Source organism: Pholcus phalangioides, unplaced genomic scaffold, assembly GCF_987345545.1.
Source record: "Pholcus phalangioides strain wild (caught in Gottingen) unplaced genomic scaffold, Ppha-v1.0 ptg000003l_1, whole genome shotgun sequence".
NCBI classification, from domain to species: Eukaryota; Metazoa; Arthropoda; class Arachnida; order Araneae; family Pholcidae; genus Pholcus; species Pholcus phalangioides.
This window is the reverse complement of record NW_028301596.1, coordinates 8,183,221-8,205,808: the sequence shown is the minus strand read 5'-3', so window position 1 is coordinate 8,205,808 and position 22,588 is coordinate 8,183,221. Positions and strand designations below refer to the sequence as shown.

General features: G+C 37.2%; 2 protein-coding genes across 3 annotated transcripts; one reads left to right on the top strand and one right to left on the bottom strand.

Moving 5' to 3' along the window:
- Positions 1–5,698: 5,698 nt before the first annotated feature.
- Positions 5,699–10,798, bottom strand: LOC149087998 (CDGSH iron-sulfur domain-containing protein 3, mitochondrial-like). 2 transcript variants are annotated; one of them, XM_089243554.1, is made up of 3 exons: positions 10,681–10,798; positions 9,203–9,406; positions 5,699–5,988 (listed from the first exon to the last, which is right to left on the bottom strand). In XM_089243554.1, the coding sequence occupies exons 1-3, from the start codon at positions 10,723–10,725 to the stop codon at positions 5,806–5,808; spliced, it is 432 nt and encodes a 143-aa protein (XP_089099680.1). In that variant the 5' UTR covers positions 10,726–10,798; the 3' UTR covers positions 5,699–5,805. The 2 variants fall into 2 exon arrangements, with proteins under 2 accessions (XP_089099680.1, XP_089099687.1); XM_089243561.1 differs by lacking the exon at positions 10,681–10,798 and adding an exon at positions 10,323–10,456.
- Positions 10,799–11,334: 536 nt separating this feature from the next.
- Positions 11,335–20,791, top strand: LOC149087997 (uncharacterized). The gene is made up of 4 exons (XM_089243541.1): positions 11,335–11,559; positions 15,052–15,189; positions 15,551–15,695; positions 18,009–20,791. Exons 1-4 carry the CDS (start codon positions 11,468–11,470, stop codon positions 19,173–19,175), a joined length of 1,542 nt encoding a protein of 513 aa, XP_089099667.1. The 5' UTR covers positions 11,335–11,467; the 3' UTR covers positions 19,176–20,791.
- Positions 20,792–22,588: the final 1,797 nt, after the last annotated feature.

Sequence of the window (22,588 nt, the reverse complement as noted above, 5' to 3'; positions counted from 1 at the left end):
AAGCCGCTCCAATGTAGTTTGTCCCTAGACAGCAGGCAGACCTTCAACATGATACTTACATAACATGGAAAATTCAAGCATTCAATACGCCATCTTCACTTAAAAACATGGAAGACAAATGGTGGCACCAGCAAGAATACAAAACAAGCACAATTCTGACAACATAAATATGTTAAGGGCCACACATACTCGGAACACACAATCTGGCATGTACCAATTCGCTAGACATTGCTGAGAGGAATGTGTACAAGGTGCATTTACGGTTAAGTAATAGTGAAAAGTTTGAAAGAGAGAACTTTTTTAAGTATATGTACTTGCTGCTTTGTGGATCGAGCAGCCATTGTGATGGAATCACGCTGTGTGTGCAAACCCAAGTTCTATTCTCGTGAATTGGTTGTTAGCTGAAGTTGGTATTCTGCGGTTCCCAACTTAGAGGTGCGATTGTGAACATATTTTTCTGTTAAAAAAGTTTCACCACCGAGAGCAACAGATTCACTCGTGACACTTAACTCACAATTTGAAACACAGATAGCCGCACTAATAATTTACAATCGATGCTACACATACTTCCACCACAGCTCACTCTGGAGTAAAATGCCCATGGCCATAGACCAGTGCTGTGCTTGGTTTAAAAAAAAAAGGTTTTGGAAAAGGTTAAAAAAATAGTCCTGGTTCTATCATAGCGGTGAAAAAATTTACTATCATTTTATTGCTGAAAAGACGGCTGTGTCGGAATTTATTATTGCAGACCCTGATTATTAATTTAAGTTTTATGCACGTACAGTTTCATCAGAGCTGAAGTATTGTGGGTACTTGCACTGGATTGAGCATCCCCAGAATTAATTCATGTATATAAAGGCCATGTCAAGCACCCATGGGTCTAAAAAACTTTCTGTAGCTCAATGCATGTGTGTGTTATAGCTCTGACAACTATCTACATATGAAGCTGGCAATGAATGGCCATTCTTCAATGCAGTGTTTTCCAACATTTGTCGCAGACCCCCCCCCCCCCCATGGGCATGACCAAAGCCTCCTAGATATCACAATCACCCCAACATCCTGCAGCAGGGCCCCTAGGATAGATTCTTCATGGGTTTCCTTCCTCTATAATATGAAAAACAAAAAAATTATGAGAATCACACACACACATCCTGCTACAAGGGTTTCTATCATGTGATCTCTGGTGCATCTCCTGGACAGATTTTCCACAGGCTTTTCTGCAGTGAATTTATCATGCGAGAAAAAAAAAATTATCTCTTTCCCCTCTCCAAAGCCTTACCCTTGTAAGAACATGCCCAACCTTAAAAGATACAAAATGTATTGATTATTTTTTTTATAATTAGCATATCTTGTACAAATTTGGGTAAATTAGAATTTACTGCACAAAATGTGCAATGATAGTAAATGGAAAATATGATCCTGTAAATCCCCTTACAAAGTATATGTGGTCCTCCCGGAGTCCGCAGACCACAGATTGGGAAACAATGTTCTAATGTGTGCATTGCAAAAGTCTGTTACTCGCTATAGCGAGATTTTTTATTTTTTCATGACAGCATATTGCTAGATCCAAGGTCAATGTTCAATCAGTAACACGCGGAAGTGCTTCCTTTTCTTTTTTTCAGCACCGAGCACAACTCCACTCTATTACCATGGACAATTTACTACCATGTGACTAAAGTACATCCGTGATCTTTATTTTGTTTATGCCAACGACTCATTGACGATGGAGCATCGTTAACTTTAATATTGTTCACATGGAATTTTTCTTTCAAGAACCACTCTGATCTTGATTCCATAGATGTCAAAGATGCATGACAAATAAATAACATCAGTTTTCTGCCCGTTATATGAATCCAATAATGATATACACTACCTACAACAATTGTCAAGACCTCTGCATGTATACCAATAGTGGGTGGTTTTTGTGCCGAGACAGTCGTGTGACCCAGGGAATAAGTACATTGACATTCTAGACAATCATGTCTTTATTACCCTCTGAGGCGTCTATTCCAACAGAAAGCACATCTCAGACAAAAAACTACCCACTATCTTTATATGTAGGCATCTGGGCACTTATTGGAAGGTAATATATGTGTACAGTTATTATACGTGTGTAAATTATCTGTATTTTATGTATGTAAACTGTAATGCGAATCAACGTTTAGCGTTTCTCTCAGATGTAGTACAGAAACCTTTCGCAGCAGCTTTTTATATGTCAATCAAAAAAAAAAATCACATATAGTCAGTTTTTTCTACTTAAATGGCTGTTTTATTCTTGTGCGTGTATACATACACTTTTTGCCGTTTAATCTTTCCTTTTTATTTTAGAGCAAAGTTCGGACAATTTGTGATATTGATTTACCTTTGTATAATTATTATGTACCTGTGATTCAGATAGTTATGTATGTACATACATACCTATATATATGTGTGTTATTTGTAAAGCCTCTAAAAAATAAAAACTCGCTTCTTGAAATTCTGAGCGCACAACCAGTTTTCTCGCTTATATATACACTTGTTCTTTGTAAAGTGAATTTACTGCCATCTGTCTTCTGATTGGGAAGTGACAAATCTGCAATGAGTCTATATGCAATGAAAATGTTTTTTTATAACTTTTTTTCCCCCAAAGGAGAAGGCAGACTAGAACCCAGCTAATTCAAACTAATCGATAAGGCTAGGATGTTTATGCTCTAAAAACTTCCAAAATATGCTCTATAGAAAATGCATTTATGCTCTTTAAAAACTGTAAATATGCCCCCTATAAAACGAAAAATTATGTCCTAAAATTTTCTCATTCCACAAACAACATTAGTTTTAGCAAAATAATATAATGAGAAGTACAGTCAAACCTCGTTAATGAGTCACTCTTGGGAGACCAAAAATATGACTTAGTAAGCGGAGTGACTCGTTAAACGGAGTAAGCCATAGCTGTGCCAATTCTTGCCTGAGGACAATTGGGACTTTCAAAAAGTGACCCATTAAGCGGGGTGACGTGTTAACCGGGTGACGCACTAACGAGGTTTGACTGTATTAATGCAGTCTAAATTATTTCGAACCATTAGTTATTGTATGAACAAAAATTCCTCTTACTATAACTAATCTCATCTAACCAAAATTTCCCTTTTGAGAAAGTTTTTCCCCTACAAATTCAGAATTACATGTGCTGATATTTATAGGCGAAAATATACCTAGCCAAGTATGGTATTCAGCGTTAGAAAAGCATATCACAAAATTGAATAATTCTTTCTATTTGATAAAACTCAAAATTTCCCACAATACAGGTTTGAAAAATACCAAAACACAGAGTTTTTTTTGGTTTAAATAGCATTAACATTAAAAACAATAACATTTCTGGAAAATCATTCAAACTTGTGTGTAACTAATTAAAACAAAATGATTGTTAACGTAATTAACACTATTCCCATATTAATTATAATCTATAAATATTTCTTACATTTCAACAAAAACCAACTTTTTCAATTTAATTATTTTTTGCTTAACTCAATGAATTACTTTGCGTTTGAAAATAATACAGATTAATTAGTGATGATTTACAATATACAAGGTGTGTGTGATTGTAACTAAAGTTCTGATTTAAAAAACACTGTGCGTTTCAAAATTTACAGGAATATTCCTGAAGAAATGGAATTTTGTATGGCAAAGGGGGGAAAAAAATACTTAGAAATGTAAAATTAACGACACTGTACTCACCCAACATGTGGGAAATTTGCTTGCAGAATAGAAACAATAGCCAGTCAGGGCAAAATGATAACTTAATTAGCATTGCACAAATTCATAATTCTGGGAAACATCACAAAAATGAAATTTAATTGAATGAATGAAAGAAAACTACAACTTACTCAAAAAATGTTAAATATGTTGTCCTCCGTATTCTACGTGAATGCGATTCTATGTCATGTGAGTGAGATTTCAATTCACCAAAGTTTGCAACCCAACCGCTGTTCATGAAATTTGAGGTACCTCCCCATAGCCAGAAGTTGCAAGGGTTAAGGTCAGGTGAACTGGCAGCCGGCTGACCAGGTTATTGTCAAAATGGTTCTCCAACAGCTGCTTTGCTGGTATCTTGACAAAAGTTGTGTTATCCACACACTGATGCTGTTGAAATGCCGAAATGTTGTTGCTGAACATATAGATTATAGGCCTACTGTTAGCCAAGAGTACAGCATCATCTACTTGCACTTTCTTTTCTTTTGCCAAAGAAATTTCCATTTGCTTCAGGAGTATCCGTGCTAATTTTCGTCATTCTGATCAGCAGTTCTTATTGTATAGTTTTGGAATCAAAACTTTAATCATAATCACCCTGTATACAGCTGATTATTTTTCATAAATCTGTGTCTACTACACAGTAGAACCCTGATTAACTGGGCTTAATGGTGAAAGTATAAAAAAGCTATTGAACACTAATACTGGGTGATATATGGTACGAGATGTGCAACTTCTTACGGGAAAGAAAATGTGAGATACTACAAATACAACGCCACAACAGGCAAATTGCCCAACGAGGTGGCTGACTTAAGAACATCATGGATCCCCGAGCCATTTTTTGGAGGCCCTACCCACTATTGCTACACCACACATGCACCGCGCGGAACCCTCAACGAATCGGTACATGCGAGAATGTGTGTGTACGTGTAGTGAAACCTGACGTGAAGTTTTTTGTTTCTCAGTAATGCTTGTTATGTGTGTAGTGCTGCCATCTGCCACCAGTTTTTCTAACTATGAATGAAGTGTTATGATTGAATGATTTACCGTTGTAGGACTGTTGCTCTCTGTGGCGAGACTTTTTAACGGGGAGATCGGCTCGCATTTGCGCCTTGAAGTTGGGAACCACAGAAAACCAACTTCAGCCGACCACCACTGTGGGGTTCGAACCCGGATCCTCGCATCGCGAGTCCCTCACTATAACCACTCGACCACCACAGCGGCCTATACTAGTAATATAACTACTTATTTTGTCTTTTAACTACGTCTTTTGTCCTTTAGGGACAGCTGGTGTCTTTGTTGGATTATAAGATCATCTGCCCCTAGCAGGAATGGTGTCACTACTGTTGCTGCTTCTTTGTGTGAAGGGAAAAAAACAACCCCCGTGAGATAACACATTACTACATTTACATGTGCAAAATGCATTCCTTATATCCTTATTCATGAATTTGTTAACGATAGAGCATCAGAATGTAGCCAAAGGTTAAAAAACGTGGTAAAAATGAGAATTCTTTTGGCTTTTTAACTAAGATACTTTATATGAAAAAGAAATATATATATTCGGGCCACTTTTATGAGACTTCTTGGAAAAAAACGACTTATATCATCTTACACCATTTAAAGATATACTATCGGAGTGTATCCCAAGAATATAAAATGTGGTAAGAATTAATCATTTTGGCTAAGGCCACTTATTTGATTTTCTGAAAAAAAAACAAACGTGGTTTTAAACCAAACACCCCTGTCTGCAGTAGATTTACAGATCACTTGAGTGATCTGAAACAGTTTCATGGATCACTCAAGTGACCCGCTGCACATTTATGGGTTGCTAAAGTGGCCTGCGACACGTTTTCAAACCAATGAAGTGGCCCGCACTCTCCTAAAGATTGAGCACACTCTGTTAATGTTGAAAAATCTAAGTTCATGTCTTCATATATAAAAACACAGTTTTAATTTGCAATAGATGACGCTCAGATTTGTGAACCAAAACGTTTATTTGAGTAAACTTTATGCTCAAGTAAATAAATTACTCATGACGATGAATCTTCACATGATATATGTCCAAACATGTTACAAAGAAACCTATTTCAAAATGGACTTGGCATTTTTAACGGCTTCTGTACGGTGCGATCCATCGCAGAAAGGTCTATTCTTCGTCTGTTTGCAGTTGCAAAACCAGTATTCTCTAGTTTCCTGTGGCTTGTAGGTGACAGGCCTGAGTTTGACCTTCATCTCCGGGAGTACACAATACCCATTGCAGAATGGCTAAAAAGAAAAATCTGTATGAATGAAAAAAATAATCCAAATGCTATAAGAACATTAGCGTGACACATGGGAATCTCTTCTCTGAATAATCAGAGCATTTTTTTGGTAAGCGAATAATATTTTGATGAGGAAAAAAAAATCCCCCCCCCCCCCAGTTATCACTCTAAAAAAATCGGCCCCTTCAGTTGATGCCTTCTGTGGCAGCGTAGTTTGCGGGATTCAAGGTTCAGCCCTGTCGATAATGGACATCCGCGAAAACTTTTTTCTGCTAACGGGGAGTGACCAACACTGATAAGTACTGAACAACACTGAGACCTTCATTTACATTAGAGCTACCGAGTGGTCATTTTGACCGCTGCTGGAAATTTCGTTTCTTAACCGGATTTTAAAAATACACAGTAAAACCTCCTCTAACGACCACCTCCGAACAAAGGGCACATTTTGTTGGAACTGAACTTAACATTAAAGGTAATCTCTGAACAACGACCACTTTGGACATGGTCAGAAAAAGATATATGCATATCGCTATGAGAAAAATAATTTTCACGCTGATTTTCAAGGGAGTTCCCCCACCCCCAAAAAAAAAATTTCCCCCCGGGTATAAATGCTAGATGGTACATTGAAGGCAGTGGGGGGGGGGGGGAGAGACACTTAAGTGATCTATAATGGTGTTGCAGGCTTCACATATGATCTTTAAATGCACGGCAGGTCACAAGTGATCTGAAATGTGTTGCTACGTTTATTCATACAAGACTAGCTGCCATGAGCGGCTTCGCTCGCATGGATTTTGTAATCTGAAAATTGCTTGGCGATGATTCTTTCCAATAACATTTGAATCCCTCATGACTCCCTTGGGTGTTACATTTCCAGAAATCCCATCATCGCGCGCACACACACACACACACACGTCTCTAAATTATAAAATACAATACCGACGGAATTTCATATTTATAGCTTCGAGCAGTTTGGGCTCAGTGATGATTATCCCATATAACTTTTGAACCCCCTCCCCGTTATGCTCCCCTTACAGTATGAATTAGTAGGTTTATTAGTAAGTTTCATGTTACAAAATAAAACTACCGACCAAATTTCATATTTAAAGCTTTGGCAATTTCGGCTCAGTGATGATTGTCCCATATAACCTTTGAGCCCCCCCTCATGATGACTTTAGGGGCCGAATTTTGAAGAAAAAATCTTCTTGGTGAGTCTTAACGTCATGAAATAAAACTACCGACCAAATTTCATAAATATAGATGGCTCCAGCGGTTTTTTAATGGCATGATTTTTCTGTGACGAGTCTCTATCTTACGAAATATAATACCGAATGAATTTCCTATTTATAGCCTTGGGCTGAGCGATGATTTCTCCATATAACTTTTGAACCCCACTTACATTATGAATTTTGAAAAATCCCTCATTAGTGCGTTTTTACATTACAAAATAAAACTACCAACCAAATTTCATATTTATAGCTTCAGCTATTTCGGCTCAGCGATGATTGCCCATGTAACTTTTGAGCTCCTCCCCCCCCTCCCCATGACCATTTTAGGGGTCAAATTTTGGGAAACCCCTTCTTATTCATATTCATAACTTCAGTAGTTTCGGCTTGGCGATGATGAATCAGTCAGTGAATCAGGACATGTCATTATATATATATAGTAGGATAAAAATATAAGAGAAATGAAGATAAAAAATGTGATGAGTCGTTTCTGATTCTACCTCAGAATTACAAGCATAAAATTTTAAGATGCCAAAATAGCACTGTAGATTGATTAACAGGGCTGCAACCATATGCTTAGGGCCAAGGGAGTAGCGAGGAGGGGACTTGGGGGGGGGGGGTCTGGTCCTCCCTCCCCCCCCCCCCGAAATGTGAGAAAATGACCGAAAAAAGGGAAAAAGATGGCCAAATCCATTGTTCTGTCACTAGTCCCCCCCCCCCCCCGAACGAAATTTCTGGCTACGCCCCTGCTTAGGGCAATCGCACATTTTAGCACTCCCCTCGAAATGTTTTAGAGTTTAAAGGGTAAAATTTGCAACCCCCCCATCACCTGGTCTGGTGCACGAGCCGGATCTGCCTGATCACCCGTCCCCATTCACAGCCCTCTATCGATTAATCACACACAATTATTACAATATTACAATATCAATATAGCCATACATTCTACTATAATCAATAATATAATTATTGTAATCAATTACAGAATGGATTATCATTTTACATGTTACACAGGATCACAAATTTTAGTTGTTTTTTTTTCAGAAATAAAACGGCCATTCCCAATAGTGGCCACATTTTCACGGTCCCGTTAGTGGCTGTTGTTAGAAAGGTTTTACTATACTATTAATTCTTTTATTTTTTAGGAAATAAAATGATTTATTTCCTCGCCTAAAACTAGGGTTAGGGTGAATGCACCCTGTTTGCGCAACAATAATAAGCAGTGCATATCATATTCGACAATAATATTTCGGTGCAGATAATAGGAATAACTACTACTAAACCACACATGCACCATCTCGTTTACATTCCTCTGCAGCACTTCTAATGAATTGGTACATGCTGGAATGTGCAGGCATGTGTTGTGAACGTAACGTGAAGTTTGTTACTGTGAAATGTTTGTTATGGGCCTATGCTAAAAGCTGTGTGTGTAAGTGCCATGAACCTAGTGTCTGTTTCTGTACTGCCATCTGCCATCAATTTTTCTAACTATCGATGAAGTTTAATGATTGAATAATTGCACTGCTGTAGGCCCATTGTCCTGTTTAGAGACTTTCTAATGGGGAGATCGCATGGGCAGAGATACGGGGGCTGACTGATCTAATGTATTTGCGTATATATGAATTCACATCATCATCATCATCATGCCCCCCCCCCCCCCCCCCCGCAAGACTTTCAAGTCTATCTCTGACTATGGGAGATTGGCTCGCATTCTCGAAGTTGGGAACCACAAAAAACCATAAATAAATATACATACCTTTCTTTCACACCGAGAACTCAGGTCTATCGCCATCTATAGGCAATTTACTACTAGTGAGTAGTGCTGGAAGTGTAAATGCGTTTACCTATCAGTCTGCATGTGTTGTCTAGTGTTGTGTCTGATTTTTCAGTGCTGCCATCTATATTCCAGAGGAAAAGTGAGTGAAATATGACTGAATATTTTTACTGTTTGTAGGCCTGTTGCTCTTGAAATATACATACCAAAAACCAAATACTCACCTGGTCTCGACTTTGCCCGCAAGAACACCAATAATATATTTTCCCTTTCGTGCACCTCACTTTCATCGGCTTTCTATCATATACCACACCGTTGGTTTCGCTGTAATAAGCCTGGTAGAACTTCTTGAAAGGCGGCTCATTGAGCTCGGGGACATGAGATGCATCTGGCCAAATTCGACTGTTCCCAGCAAATCGAAACGACCCCTATAATAAATATAACACAATAAAATGAGCTGTATTAAATCTTGAAGCTTTAGTGCATTTTTCTCTCAGAAACCAAACCTCATTCAATGAGTTCGCCTTCAAATCTGTGACAATCATTGTTTCTGTAGTTTAGGTATAAATTCCCTTTAAGGCAGTGTTTCTCAAACTGTGCGGCACCAACTTTTGTCAGAGGCGCCACAGAACGTCAGCCTGACAAAGGTTCTTTGAATAGATTCTTTGTTGAACTGCTCTGGGGAACAGCACAGATAAGTTCTAATTACGATAAGGGGCACCACAGGTCGAAAGGTGGTGGTTGAGAACCCCTGCCTTATGGTATATATTAACACTGTAATTTCTTCTGTGTAATCTACTACTACTGAACCATACAGGGGTAGGACAAAATATGAATACCTGTGAAATGAGACAACACTCGAGGGAACCTGTCGTATACTCCCGCCCTCTAGTGTGGAAGAGTGACATCTAGCGGGCGAGAATGTGCACACGTCTCGTCATAACAGTGATATCGTTCAGATGTGAAATAGTATATTGGGGCGTTAAAACTTCACTATGGCTTTCCTCACAGATTTTGCTAGAGGCATGATTGTTGGAGCCCGTCTAGCCGGGGCCATAGTAATGAAAATGGCCACCCGTGTCTGGAGAAGTAACTAACCGATGGTAATGACAGCCTAATAAAGGTTTTGTCTCATTTCACAGGTGTTCATATTATTTTGTCCAACCCCCTGAACGTGCACCTTGTCCATGTCCCTCTCCAAAACTTCTAGCAAACGAGTATTCGTTGGAATGTGCGTGTACATGTTGTGAACCTAATGCGAAGCTTGTTTCTGTGTAATGCTTGTTATAGTGCTGCCATCTATTTTCAAAACTATGAGTTAAGTGTATGAAAACCACGTTTCACCGATCTTCTCTTCATTTCGTTGTGTTTTCTTTCGATCCCCTTCAAACCGGAGCATGCAGACGACAGAGTAGCTGTTGCCAGGTGTATATACTTGTACAGCCACACTGAGCTAATGCGCCACGCTAGGGAAACACAAAAGCGTAGCGTGATTATGTAACACGTTTCTGCCGACGCGAAATGATCCAGTTCAGTTCACGCGGCGCAAAAAAACTTTTTCTTAGGAAAACCTGGCTTAAATATACAAGACATATAGACGTTCCCAAACAAGGCATGGAGAAATATTGTTGTAGAGGGATTAATCGTAATATCGAGTATCGTTATAGCGAGGTCTAACTATTTTCATTACGAAACTATTTACCAAGTTGTGGCTGAACAACGTTCGCCCGAGTAACCTCACATACATGTTCAATTTTTTTCAATGAACATAAGTTGAGTGAAAGTTTGTTTTTGTTTACAATTTTTGTTAAGGAATTGTCAGATTACTAGCTCTTTTATCCCCGAAAATTGACGTTCTTCATCCTAATTATAAATGTGACCATATGATAAATGTTTCCCGGGACATTCTCGTGCTTTTTCCGTAATTTCGAATGTACTGACATTTTTCTGTTATTATTCCAGACTAATTTTACAAAACAGGATTTACAGTTTAGTTTGTGGGAGTTATATTTGCAACGAACTGAAGTGAATGAAAATTTTGCTCCCTTGATCAGAATTCTATCATCACCAAATGAGTCACGTACTTTTTTGGAAGTAGATGGCAGCACCAACACTATGGCAGATCATTTTAGAAATTTTTCACATATTTTAGATCGATGTCTTAAAATGATGTAGTCTATTCTCCAGAACATTGAATTAATAATAGTGCTTCAAAAATTGTTGTAATCACAGTACGCTTATGATAAACTGTCCTATCCGCACCCCTTAGAACTTCCAGTTACCATACGTCCAGTATTTATTGGCATGTCCCGTACTCGAGATTGATGAAAATGTCTCAGATAGAAATGGGTAAGTCACAGCCGTTCAATACTTAAGTAAACAAACACAATTTTTTGTTGTGTATGAATTTTCGCTTCGTATTACTCGATTTTTTTTACATAAAAAAAAAGTAGAAACGAATCAAATTCGATAATACAGTTTTCTCTGGTATGTTTGAGGGCATTTGTCACTTGAATGATCCCGATGATCCGGATTATGTGGAGGAAATAGTAACCGATCCCTCAACTGAGATACGAAAATCGTTAGTTGATACCAGTTTTCGAAGTCTGGCCAGTCCGCGAATTGGCCGCTCAAAGCCAAGAGCAATGAAGCTTTTGGTATACTTCGGACTTTGACTGAAATGATCTGGCCAACACGCGGAGTGACCAGACTTTCACATGTTTTTGTTTGTGTCCATCATGTTTAGTCTTTATCTCATTAGATTCTGAAAAAAGAATCCAAATGATTTCAAATTTAAATTATTATCTGGAGTATTATTAATTTATATGGGCTAACCAGGGCTATCTTAACAGTGTGAGGGCCCCTAAAATTCTACCACAATTGATGTTAACTGCTAAGTCATCGGGAGGGGGGGGGGCAGTGCCCCAACCCACGTGTTAAGATAGCCCTGGTGCCAAAAAATATATTGTGGAATAGTGGAACCTCTTAATAACGAACGTCATGGGACAATGTTTTGTTCTCTAACGTGAAGTGTCTGTGTGTTATGCATAACAAAATACATTGAGGCCTTAGTTTCACATACTTCAAAAGTGTCAGTTTACAGGGAGAAACCATTAATATATGGTTAAATGCACCAAAAAGTCCTGTTTCCTCAGTCCTCAAAAAGTGTTTGTTTACAGGGAGCGTCCGTTAGCACAATCAACGCCGCTTGTTAAATCCATGATTTTGAAAGTGATAATAGTACCCAAATGATAACACTATCATTCAGGTACGGGAAAATGAAGTTTAACACCACTGTTATGGGTGCCAACTTGAGGCATAATATAGGAAGGGAAATAAAAAAAGCTCTTTTTTTTAACCCCTCACCTGGTTCCCCCATCCTCTTTCCTTCGTGGCACAACAATTATGCAAGAAATCAGGAAAGAAATCCTTACGGCACACAAATACACGTGTAATAATCTATAATCCACATTATAAATTGGACTAATCTACACAAAATTCAATAAACAGTTCACAGATACTAACAATTTTTTTTTTTAATCACAAAAACATGAAATTAAAATTCACTGAAAAAAATTAATTCTGTGGCGTTTGAAGTTGCTAAACCTCAACCCAACTATAATAGCAATAATAAATAGCAATATAGAAATGAATCATGAACTACCAGTTACAAAGGACGAAGTCAGATAGACAACAAATCAACTAAAGAATTGGAAAGCTTCAGGTATGGACGATATTCTAGCGTAGTTTCTGGAAAAGGCAGATGAAAATATTATCAATGTCGACAAATCTGGGAGAAAATAGAGTGGCCCAAAGACTGGAAAAGATCTATATTCACACCCATTAAACAAAAAAGGTGATCTTAGAGAATGCTTCAATTACAGAACAATCCACATGCCAGGAATATTACTAAAATTTGTTCAGGAAAGACTCAAAACCATTATAGAGAGAGAACTGGCAGTAGAGCAAGCAGGTTTCAGAAAAAATAGGGGGAACTAGAGACCAAATTGCCAAAATAAGATGGATAAATGGATAATAAACAAAAGTATTTGATTGTGTTGATCATGATAAGCTTTGGGATATTCTTGGAAAAATGGGAGTGCCTAATCACCTTGTCTGCTTGATCATAAATCTATATATTAACCAAGTACAAACTATGGCTTAACTGAATGGTTTGGAATTGAAAAAAAGAGTTCAGCAAGGATGCATTCTTTTCCCCCATGCTTATTTACTCTCTATGGAGAATATAATGAGAGCATCAGATTTAGAGGAATTGGAAGCAGGTGTTAGAATCGGAGGTAGAGTGATCAGCAACCTTAGATATGCTGATGACACAACTCTGATGGTAGAATCTGAAGAACATTATATCAAGAGTAAAAACAGAAAGTGAGAAGCTTGGAATCTACCTAAATATAAAAAAACAAAGATCATGATTACAGCAAATATTCACAGTTTTCAACTAAATGACGAAAGTGTTGAAATTGTGGACAGATTTGATTTCCTAGGATCAAGAATTGTAAAAGAGGGAACATGCACAGAAGAATTAAAAAGACGAGTAGTTCTGGGTAAAACAGCCATGAGAAAGCTTAATATAATAATGAAAGACAAAGATATCTCAATGAAAACAAAAATTAGAATTATAAATGTGTTGGTCTTTCCTGTCTTAATGTATGGATGTGAGATCTGGACACTGCAGAAAGCGGATAAAAAATAATTGATTCCTTTGAATTTTGGTGCTGGAAGAGGATCTGACTATTCTCTAAAAGCAACAGTCACTAAACAGAAACTGTCTTACTTTGGTCATATGATGCATACAGAAAACTCACTAGAAAAAAAATTATAATTCTTGGAAGAATGGAAGGAAAAAGAGGAAGAGGCAGACCGAGCTCCAGATTGATAGAGGAGATGTTGCAAAGCACAGGAATGAAGGAAACAACTGAGACATGCCGTGAATGACAGACCTGCTTGGAGAGCCATGATCTATAGAGTCACCAGGAGTCGGAATCGACTCGATAGTTCCTAACAGCAAGCCCTCTTTCATTTTGTCCTCGAGCTATGATGCTGTTGAGACGGCAGTATGGACACACTTTTTTGGATAAATATCTGAAGATTTGTCTGAGTTCCATAGAACAGCCTCGTTATCATCAAGGGCTCTGTGGAGCAGCTTCATAATTATCAAGTATTCTGCTTGAAACTTTACATTGGAAATCTCCTGATCTAGTCCCAAGAAATAAGCTAGTGTGCAATTGTGTGGGGATCACGAAGATCCAGGTTCAAACCCTATTGGTGTCACAGTGTGGTCAGCTGCAGTTAGTTTTCTACAGATTTCCAACTTTGAGGTTCGAATGTGAGCCGGTCTCTCACTTGTTGCTTATATCCCGGGAGGGACAGAGCCTGGGTCGTGTCTGGTCTGTCGGTCTCTCACTTGAAAGTCTCTCCGCAGAGAGCAGGTAGACCTACAACATAATACTGCTACTACTAAACCAGACATGCACCTCATCCACATTACTCTGCAACATGATACTTACATAAAATGTAAAATGAAAATTCAAGCATTTATCATCTTACACCAAAATATAAAAGACAGACGGCAGCACCGACAAGAACACGAGACAATCACAACTTTTGCAGCATAAATACATTAGAGGCCACACATTCTGGCATGTACCGATCTGTTAAAAATTCTGCGGAGAAATGTGTACGAGGTGCATGTATAGTTAAATACTAGTAGTAGACACTATGCATAAGTCTTCGTGACTCAAGAATTTTGATATATAAAGAACATTAACTTTACATTTTTGATATGGCAACATGTTGATGTTCATTTGAGTGGTAGGCCTTTTATAGTGTGTTTCATAAGCGTTTGGAGTTGAATATTTTCAATTTAAAATAAATATGAGTTAGTATGACGTATATTGTTTCAAAGAAGAAGAATGCATGTTTTTGGAATAATGTTTTGCGAAAATATTCATTATTCTCCAACATTAAGAGGGAATAATTGATATATTATAAATAATAAAAAATATTTAGTGCTACTAATTTCTCTTTCTACTAGATATATTTTCATTTCCAGATCCTCGACGCAGAGCATTGAGAGTAGCCCTTGTGTCAAAAATTGTGAAGCTAGTGAAGATGAGGTCACAGAGGTCAAGGATGTGGCGAAACCATTTCAAGATCATCCAGTAAAAACAGAAATAAAACCATCTAAAGGGTGAGTCTTTTCAAATTTATATGTAAGTGAAAATGTTATCGATATGACGTCAGTATTTAAATGCTGCGATGAAACGAAAAGTTACGTACAGGTTTCAATGGTGTACATTCCCAAAGCAAAATGTTTTGCGTTGCTCTGTAGTGAGCCCTCAGCGGACTGAAAATGTTCTAAGAGTAAAAAACTTCCATAGTTTTGAAGAAAACACAAAGTGTTCTTTTTTTCCTTACTTTCCTCAGTACATTCTGCTTTGGAGGGTGAACATGGGGGGGGGGAGAGGGAGGGAAGTTGATATGCATATATCATGTGAAATGTAAACTTTATTTGACAGGCATTCAAAATTTTAATTTTCTTTCCTTCTTAGGTTCCCTTGTGCTATTTGTGATCATGTTGCCTCTAGCAGTGGCCGTCTCAACGAACATCTCAGTAAGCACACAGGCAAGAAACATCTGCAATGCAATATTTGCAATAAAAAATTTGCATGGAGATATTCATACAGAAGCCACATGGTAAATATCTTAATGCTCTTCTATAATTTTGTTTATTATTCATTCTTTCAGTGCACTACTTTTAGTATCAAGCTGGACAGTAGACATTCCAGGAGATCCTCCCAGAATCTCCTCCATCTTCATGTATCAGACACAGAAATGAGCTGACCAAATCACAAATAGATGAGGGGGGGGGGACACTTATGAACTCGATTGTGTTGTGTCAACACAAGCTTTATAGTAGACTAAAGGTTGTGGTGTTTTTGTACATATATAATGTGAAGTAAAAAAATCTTTGGTATCTCATCCTCCTGAAGATTTTCATTTATACAATTTGGAAGCTATTCATTTTAGAATTCAATCAGTTTTTTGTCTTTTTTATAGCATTCTTTAGTGTTTTAAAAAACTTTAAAGTTTGGATAAAAGCAGGAACAAATCAAACAATTTTCCATAGAAACCCATGGGAAATCACGTTTTGGCTAATGAACATGATTTCGGAACGAATCAACTTTGTTAGCTGAGGTATCACTGTTATAAGAAGTGAGTGTGGTCACTCGCATGGTCACCAACGTGATCACTCATGGTTATGCCCTTGGTCACTCACATGATCACTAACTTGATCACAAAATTATCACTCACATAGTCACTCACCCATCCACCAATATGGTCACTTGCCCAATCACTTCTTCATTCACATAGACAGCTACTTACTTTGTCACTCATACATTCAGAGCAAGCGAAATCTCCAGGGGCAAAATGTTGGCGGCAAAACTTCCAGATCACGTCTTAAGAAAATCCTGGATTTCCTGCGCAAAATGATTTTTTTGAGGGCCTCCCATCTGGCTGGAAATTCCTACTTATCAATTTGCATACTTACTCTTGAAATTTTTAATCATGCGTCATTGCCCGTGCTTTAAAACAACTGGAGGTGGGGCTGGGGTAAACAGATGCTGCCTATATTAGAGATGCAAGGAAGTACGCTAAGAAGAAACAAGTGGTGGTTGGTATATTAGTGAGTTATTGCAGAGAAAGGGCAGAAAATCTATAAAGGATGAGGAGATGGGATAGAAATTCGGAAGTGGGGGTTGCAGAAACTGAAGAAAGTTCAAGTAAAAAGGGGAGAGGAATCCAGAAAAGAGGGCAAGGGAAGCAATCTGAAGCAATCTAAAATTGTTTCCCCTTTTCAAAAAAGGGTAAGAAAAACAGAAATTTAGAAATAGGCAGAAGTCGAAATTCAAGAAAAGACGGAGAGGTAAATGGGAAATTTAGAAGAAATTTTAGAAACAAAAAAGACAGAAATTCAAAGAGGAGCAAGGTAGTATACATATTCGGAACTCAGAAAAGAGCAGGGAGGGCAGAAAATCAGAGAAAATCAGAAGTAATACCATTAGCAGCACACAAATCACATTGAAACTGTGTGTTATAAATAAATGCAGTAAATCATTGACAAAGATATTTCAGTGATTTTAGTTATTTTGAACCTGGCATTTGTTTTGTTAGATTGGCTCTAGTTTTTGAGATACAGCGAAAATTGAATTTCATAAGCACCAAAAAAAAAAAATAATAATAATAATTAAATTTCTTGCACTACAAAAAAAATCAAAAACTAAAATTTAACCCATTACCTCCACTTTCCCCATTGCCCCCCCCCCCCCCTTTCCTCATGTAATATGGACCAAGGGAAAAATAAAGTGTAATAAAAAGCACCACTTTTTTGCCTGGTGGACGAAAATTGAACAATTTTTTTATTGCATAATTCTCTCTCCCATGATTGCATTAAGATATCCTGAAAATTTTTGGTTATGTTTGGGTTAGTAGTTTTTGAGAAAAACCACACACGCACACACATTCTCAGACTATGGAAACTTTAATCATAAATGTTCTGTATTATAGACATTTGATTTTCTTCTTATACTAACAAACTATACATTCATTAATGTTATTTTTTGTCATTATGATGATAGTTAATAATATTTGTGTTGTGTTTATTAATATTCATCGTGAATTTGCATTCTGTCAACCAATATGGGTCTACTGACCCCTTGGCTGATTTCTCCCTCGTCCTCTTGAATTTTTGTAAGAATGAAAAGAATGAAATAAAATGTAAAAAAAACCTAAGAAACATATATTGTGAAAACATGTTGAGAGTTGAGAAAACAATCTATCTCTAGTTCTGACCTTCATGCCCATTGATAAATACATCTCTGTACACAAAATTAAATCTCTCACTGTAGATAGGGCTTTTGAAGCTAGGGGCAACTGTACAAATGCATTGTATGAAATTGAATTATACAAGTATTATCATCACAGTGATTTATTTAATTTATTTTCAAGGCTTGCCACAGCAGTGAAAATCCAAACCGATGTCATATCTGCGAGAAAAAATACTGCAACAAGGCAACTCTGAACAGACATATTCTCAAGGTGCACAAATATGATGATTGCGACTTGAAAGTGTGTGATAAGTGTGATAAGTCATTTCAAACAAAATCTGAACTTGAAAGACATTCTTTCGCCCACACGACAGAGAGACCCTGCGTCTGTGAGTTGTGTGGGAAGTCATACAGGTATAAAGCTGCCTTACTTGTTCACATGAAGAGCCACAAAGATGAGAAACCATTCAAATGCGAGTTTTGCGATGCCACATTCCTCTACCAGTCATCAGCTATCGGGCACCGTAGGACACACACTAAGGAAAAACCATTCAAGTGCAGCGTCTGCCCAAAGAGATGTAGAACCAAGAGATTATTGTCATCACACATGTTTGTTCACAGCAAAGATAAGAGATTCAAGTGCCAAAGTTGTGGGATGTCATATTCATCTCGAAGTGGATATCGCTCTCATTTGGACTTCCATTTAGGGCTGAAAAGACATGTTTGTAAATATTGTGGAAAGGCTTTTAGAGCTAGGAATAACATGGACAAGCATGTTAGGCGGCATGCAAAGAATCAGTCATGCCATAAAAACAAGAGTAAACTTGTGACAAAAAGAAGCAAGGTCAAACCCGCTACTGAGACAAAAAAGAGGAAATTATCTGAGGATAATCACCGATTTCTCAGACAAGATGAGGAATGCAGAGTGAATGCAATCTCTCCGGTGGACTCGATATGCCACACTTCAGATTTTGCTGACTCACAGTTCAAAGACTGTGATGTCTTAAATGCAGGACAACCATTTAGAAACGAGTTTTCGCAAATGTGCTGTCACGGACCCCAGCAGATTTATGGAAAATTACCACATGTAGAGAACGGGAATGATCCAGAACTTGTCAGAGATCTACATGCCAAGCAAAGCTTTACTGAACAAATCCAAAACGAGCAAGCAATGTATTGGAATTTAGACTATAATGCTGTTTCTCTGGAAAGACCGCCTTTTGCACAGAATACTTACGAATGTGTCGGTCAAGGAATGCCTCCTCATTACTGCATGAACTCCTCCCAGTGTCAAATGCCAGATAACTATGCATATCATGATTATTCACAAAACATTCTGGACGAATGAAATTTGAATCGATTTAACATTCTAAAACAAAACTTAACAAAACATATCACAATTTTCTGTGTTACCCGAGAGTTTACAACGTCTATAATAAGCTTGGCAATGGTCTAATCCTTAATGTACAGGGTGTCCCATAAGTTCGTAAATAGTTAAAAATTCATAAAAATTGAAAGAATTGGTACAGTTTGTGATACGGTTTGCAAAAAAAGTTATTCTCATGAAAGGGGATATTATTTAGTACAGAAAAAAATCAGTTCAGATTTTTATTGATAGAGAGCGCTACATGAAAACAAATCACTGGAAATATGCATAAATAAAGAGTCATACAAAATGCAGAGTGTATGATTAGCAGTTCATTTCTGAATTTCCCTGCTACTTTATTTATTTATACAATAATGTTGGCCAAGGCCTATACATGAAAATGCCGTTGATGGTGACAGAAAAAATGTTTTACATTTTTCGAAAATATAAATGGCGTGCGTGAATCAACAACAGTGGCGAGGAACAAGTTCCAGTTAGCTATAGTATGCGGAAAGAAGCTAAATTTAAAGCAGTTGGTGGAAGCGGAGATAGGATTTATCTTAAGTGGATGGTCAAGTCTGCTAAAGATATATGTTGGCTTGGAGATAATACCGGAGGTGTTGAAATTTAAATGTCCATGGAGAATTTTTAAAAGCATAGTTAATCGGGGGAAAAGACGGCTAGTACTTAGAGGGAGAAGATTAAGTTTGCATTTTAGTTCGGAAACAGACACAAAGGAGGACCAACTGTCGTAGATAAAACAGGGCGGATTTATTTTGTATTGATTCCAGCTTCTTGATATTGCTAGCAGTGTAGGGGGGTCCCAAATTTCAGAGGCATAGGAGAGGACTGGAAAAATATAGGTTTAATAACAGAGGAGTCGCGAGTAGTATGTTTAAGGTTGCGGCGAGAGACATTTTTGGTAGATATAATCGATATGTTTATTCCCCAGCGCAAGTCTGCTGAAATAATAACACCGAGGTATTTATATTGAGAAACCTGGGATATAGAGGAGTTATTAATAGAGTATGAAAATTCGATAGGTGAAAGTTTGAGTGAAATTCTCATGAGAACCGTTTTGGAAATGTTGAGCGGCATTTTCCACTGGGAGCACCATTGGGAGATGGAATTGCGATTGCGTTGAAGAAGTTCTTGTTACTCAGTATTTATGGTACAGCAGCAATTATGTGCGGAAAGTCTAGTGGTAGTTAAGAGTTTCTGGGAGAATCGTTAACACACATTAAGAACAAAAGAAAAGTGGGAAAATTACCGATCCCTGAGGGGTCCCAGAATTTACGGTGGCCGATGGAGAGTTGTGGTCTTTGAAATGGACCCATTGTTTACGGTATTTTAGGAAGGAGCTACTGGAGCTTACATAAGGTTTTCAGTGCGATGCGGATATTGGTGGGTAAAAGCACTATTGGGGGGAAGTAGTTTTACCTCAGCCACGAATTGCCGGCACAATCTTTACGAACGTTTCGGACACATAAGATATTGAAGTAGGGGTCACAGGTCCAATCGCTCCTGATTTGCTTTCGTGCCGTGCCCTATATAGACAAAATGTGATGGTTTTTATTTTCGTGTAAACTTTCCACAAACGATATCCAAATATACAAATTCCTTCAATTTTTATGAATTTTTAAACTATTTACGAATTTATGAGATACGGTGTATATATGACAACTTTTTCAATATTCATCATTGATGTACTTCTATAAATAGTTGATTGAATAATAATAATTGATAAAACAATTAGTGTTTTTTTTCATTTGATATTACATACTAATTTATAATCGTTTAAATTTTCTAAAACTTTAAAATTTTCTAATGTTCTTCAACCTTCTTACAACTGTGGACCGGCGATAATAATTGAAAATTCTCATGGACTGGTGGAAATGGAAAATTAATATTTTGAATACTTACAAAAAGTAAGTAAATAAGAGAAATAATTCACAGACTTGATGATGGCGGATTAAAAACTGATACAGTAGACTCATGAATATCTGGCTCGCGATTATCCGGTCTAGTTAAAATTAATACATAATAATTCCCAGTGGTTCCAAGCTGCAAAAAATATGTTTTGGGGTGTGGCTACGCAAAATCAACCATTTAAATGCGTCGAGGAAGAGGGCTAAAACCGAGAAACCCTTAGTTATCTACATCAAGGACTTTTAAAAAAATTGAAAACATCTTTACCCTTTCATCTTAAGCGTACCTTTTAGCATTTGCGTTATCATTTATCAATGAAAAGTGGAAATAAATTTAAATATTTTTTTCAAGATTAATTTCATTTTACGTAGGATTACAATTTTCTGGAGAAAAATACGGGATATTGGCATTCAAAATACGGGACAGTGCCAGTTATCACCAAAAAATGATGCCAAAAGCAAAGTTGCCAACTCGTGCTTAAATCATAGAAAAGTCACTTATCGCAGAAAATGAAGCGCTATACTGCTATTTTTTTTTTCAATTTATTTTATTAAATAACAGTTACATTTCTCAAAACACTACCCAAGAGGCAAATGGCTGCCAATGGGGTTATATTCATGAAAAAAAAAAAAAAAAAAAAAATCAAAAACTGATACGAACTTTTCGTGGGAAAAAATATACATATAAATTCAAACACACACAAATAATCATGAATACAAAATCGAGTTAATTAGTAGTACAAGTATTCTGAAATTAAATAGTAAATATTCATAATGTGTTGAAGTAAAAAAAGGGGGGGGGGAGAAATATATATGAATGTACATATTGTGGCTGGATTTCGGAGTGCTACTTCAATTATAGACATTAAAAGGTAGATTAATAAGTTTTGCAGTTATGGAACTATGTGAAAATAAATTTCAATATCATTTATTGAGTGAAGATATTCTTTAAGCTTTCTTTTGAAATAAGGCAGATTTGTAATTGTTTGCATTTCATAAGGTATTAAATTGAAGAACCTTGGCGCTATGAAAATGAAGTGTTTTTGCAAAATATCTTTGTGTGCATGTGGAATAGAAAAAATACAATTTGGTCTACGCGAATTTACTGTAGTGCGCATAGGCAAATGGTATTGTTTTTTGTTCAGAGTGATTGCAACTTTAAGTAAGTACAGCTGGCGAACAGTTAAAACGTCAGCATTACGAAAAAGAATATTACGCTCATGTCCATAAATTAAGGATAATTCAGAATCTCACGGAAATCGAAATCTAAAAAAAAAATTTCACCTGTAGAATTATCACACACATCTGCAAGAATGATATGCAAATTTCAGGAGGCCACCAGATGATGCCGATAGTCGCGATAGTCCGTCACAATGACGAGAGTGTAAGGGGGTGGGGTATATAAGGAATGGTGGCAAAGGAGTAAAATTGTTCACAAGAGTTCTGTAAGGCGCTCAGTGCCATAAG

Excerpts from the sequence above, each read along its gene's own strand:
- LOC149087997 (XM_089243541.1), top strand. The coding sequence starts at position 11,468 with ATGTTTGAGGGCATTTGTCACTTGAATGATCCCGATGATCCGGATTAT. Across the intron at positions 11,560-15,051 it reads TCAACTGAGATACGAAAATC|ATCCTCGACGCAGAGCATTG; the intron begins GTTAGTTGATAC and ends TTTCATTTCCAG. Across the intron at positions 15,190-15,550 it reads GAAATAAAACCATCTAAAGG|GTTCCCTTGTGCTATTTGTG; the intron begins GTGAGTCTTTTC and ends TTTCCTTCTTAG.
- LOC149087998 (XM_089243554.1), bottom strand. The coding sequence starts at position 10,725 with ATGTATGTGAGGTTACTCGGGCGAACGTTGTTCAGCCACAACTTG. Across the intron at positions 9,407-10,680 it reads CGTTGTTCAGCCACAACTTG|GGGTCGTTTCGATTTGCTGG; the intron begins GTAAATAGTTTC and ends TATTTATTATAG. Across the intron at positions 5,989-9,202 it reads GCGGGCAAAGTCGAGACCAG|CCATTCTGCAATGGGTATTG; the intron begins GTGAGTATTTGG and ends TTTTCTTTTTAG.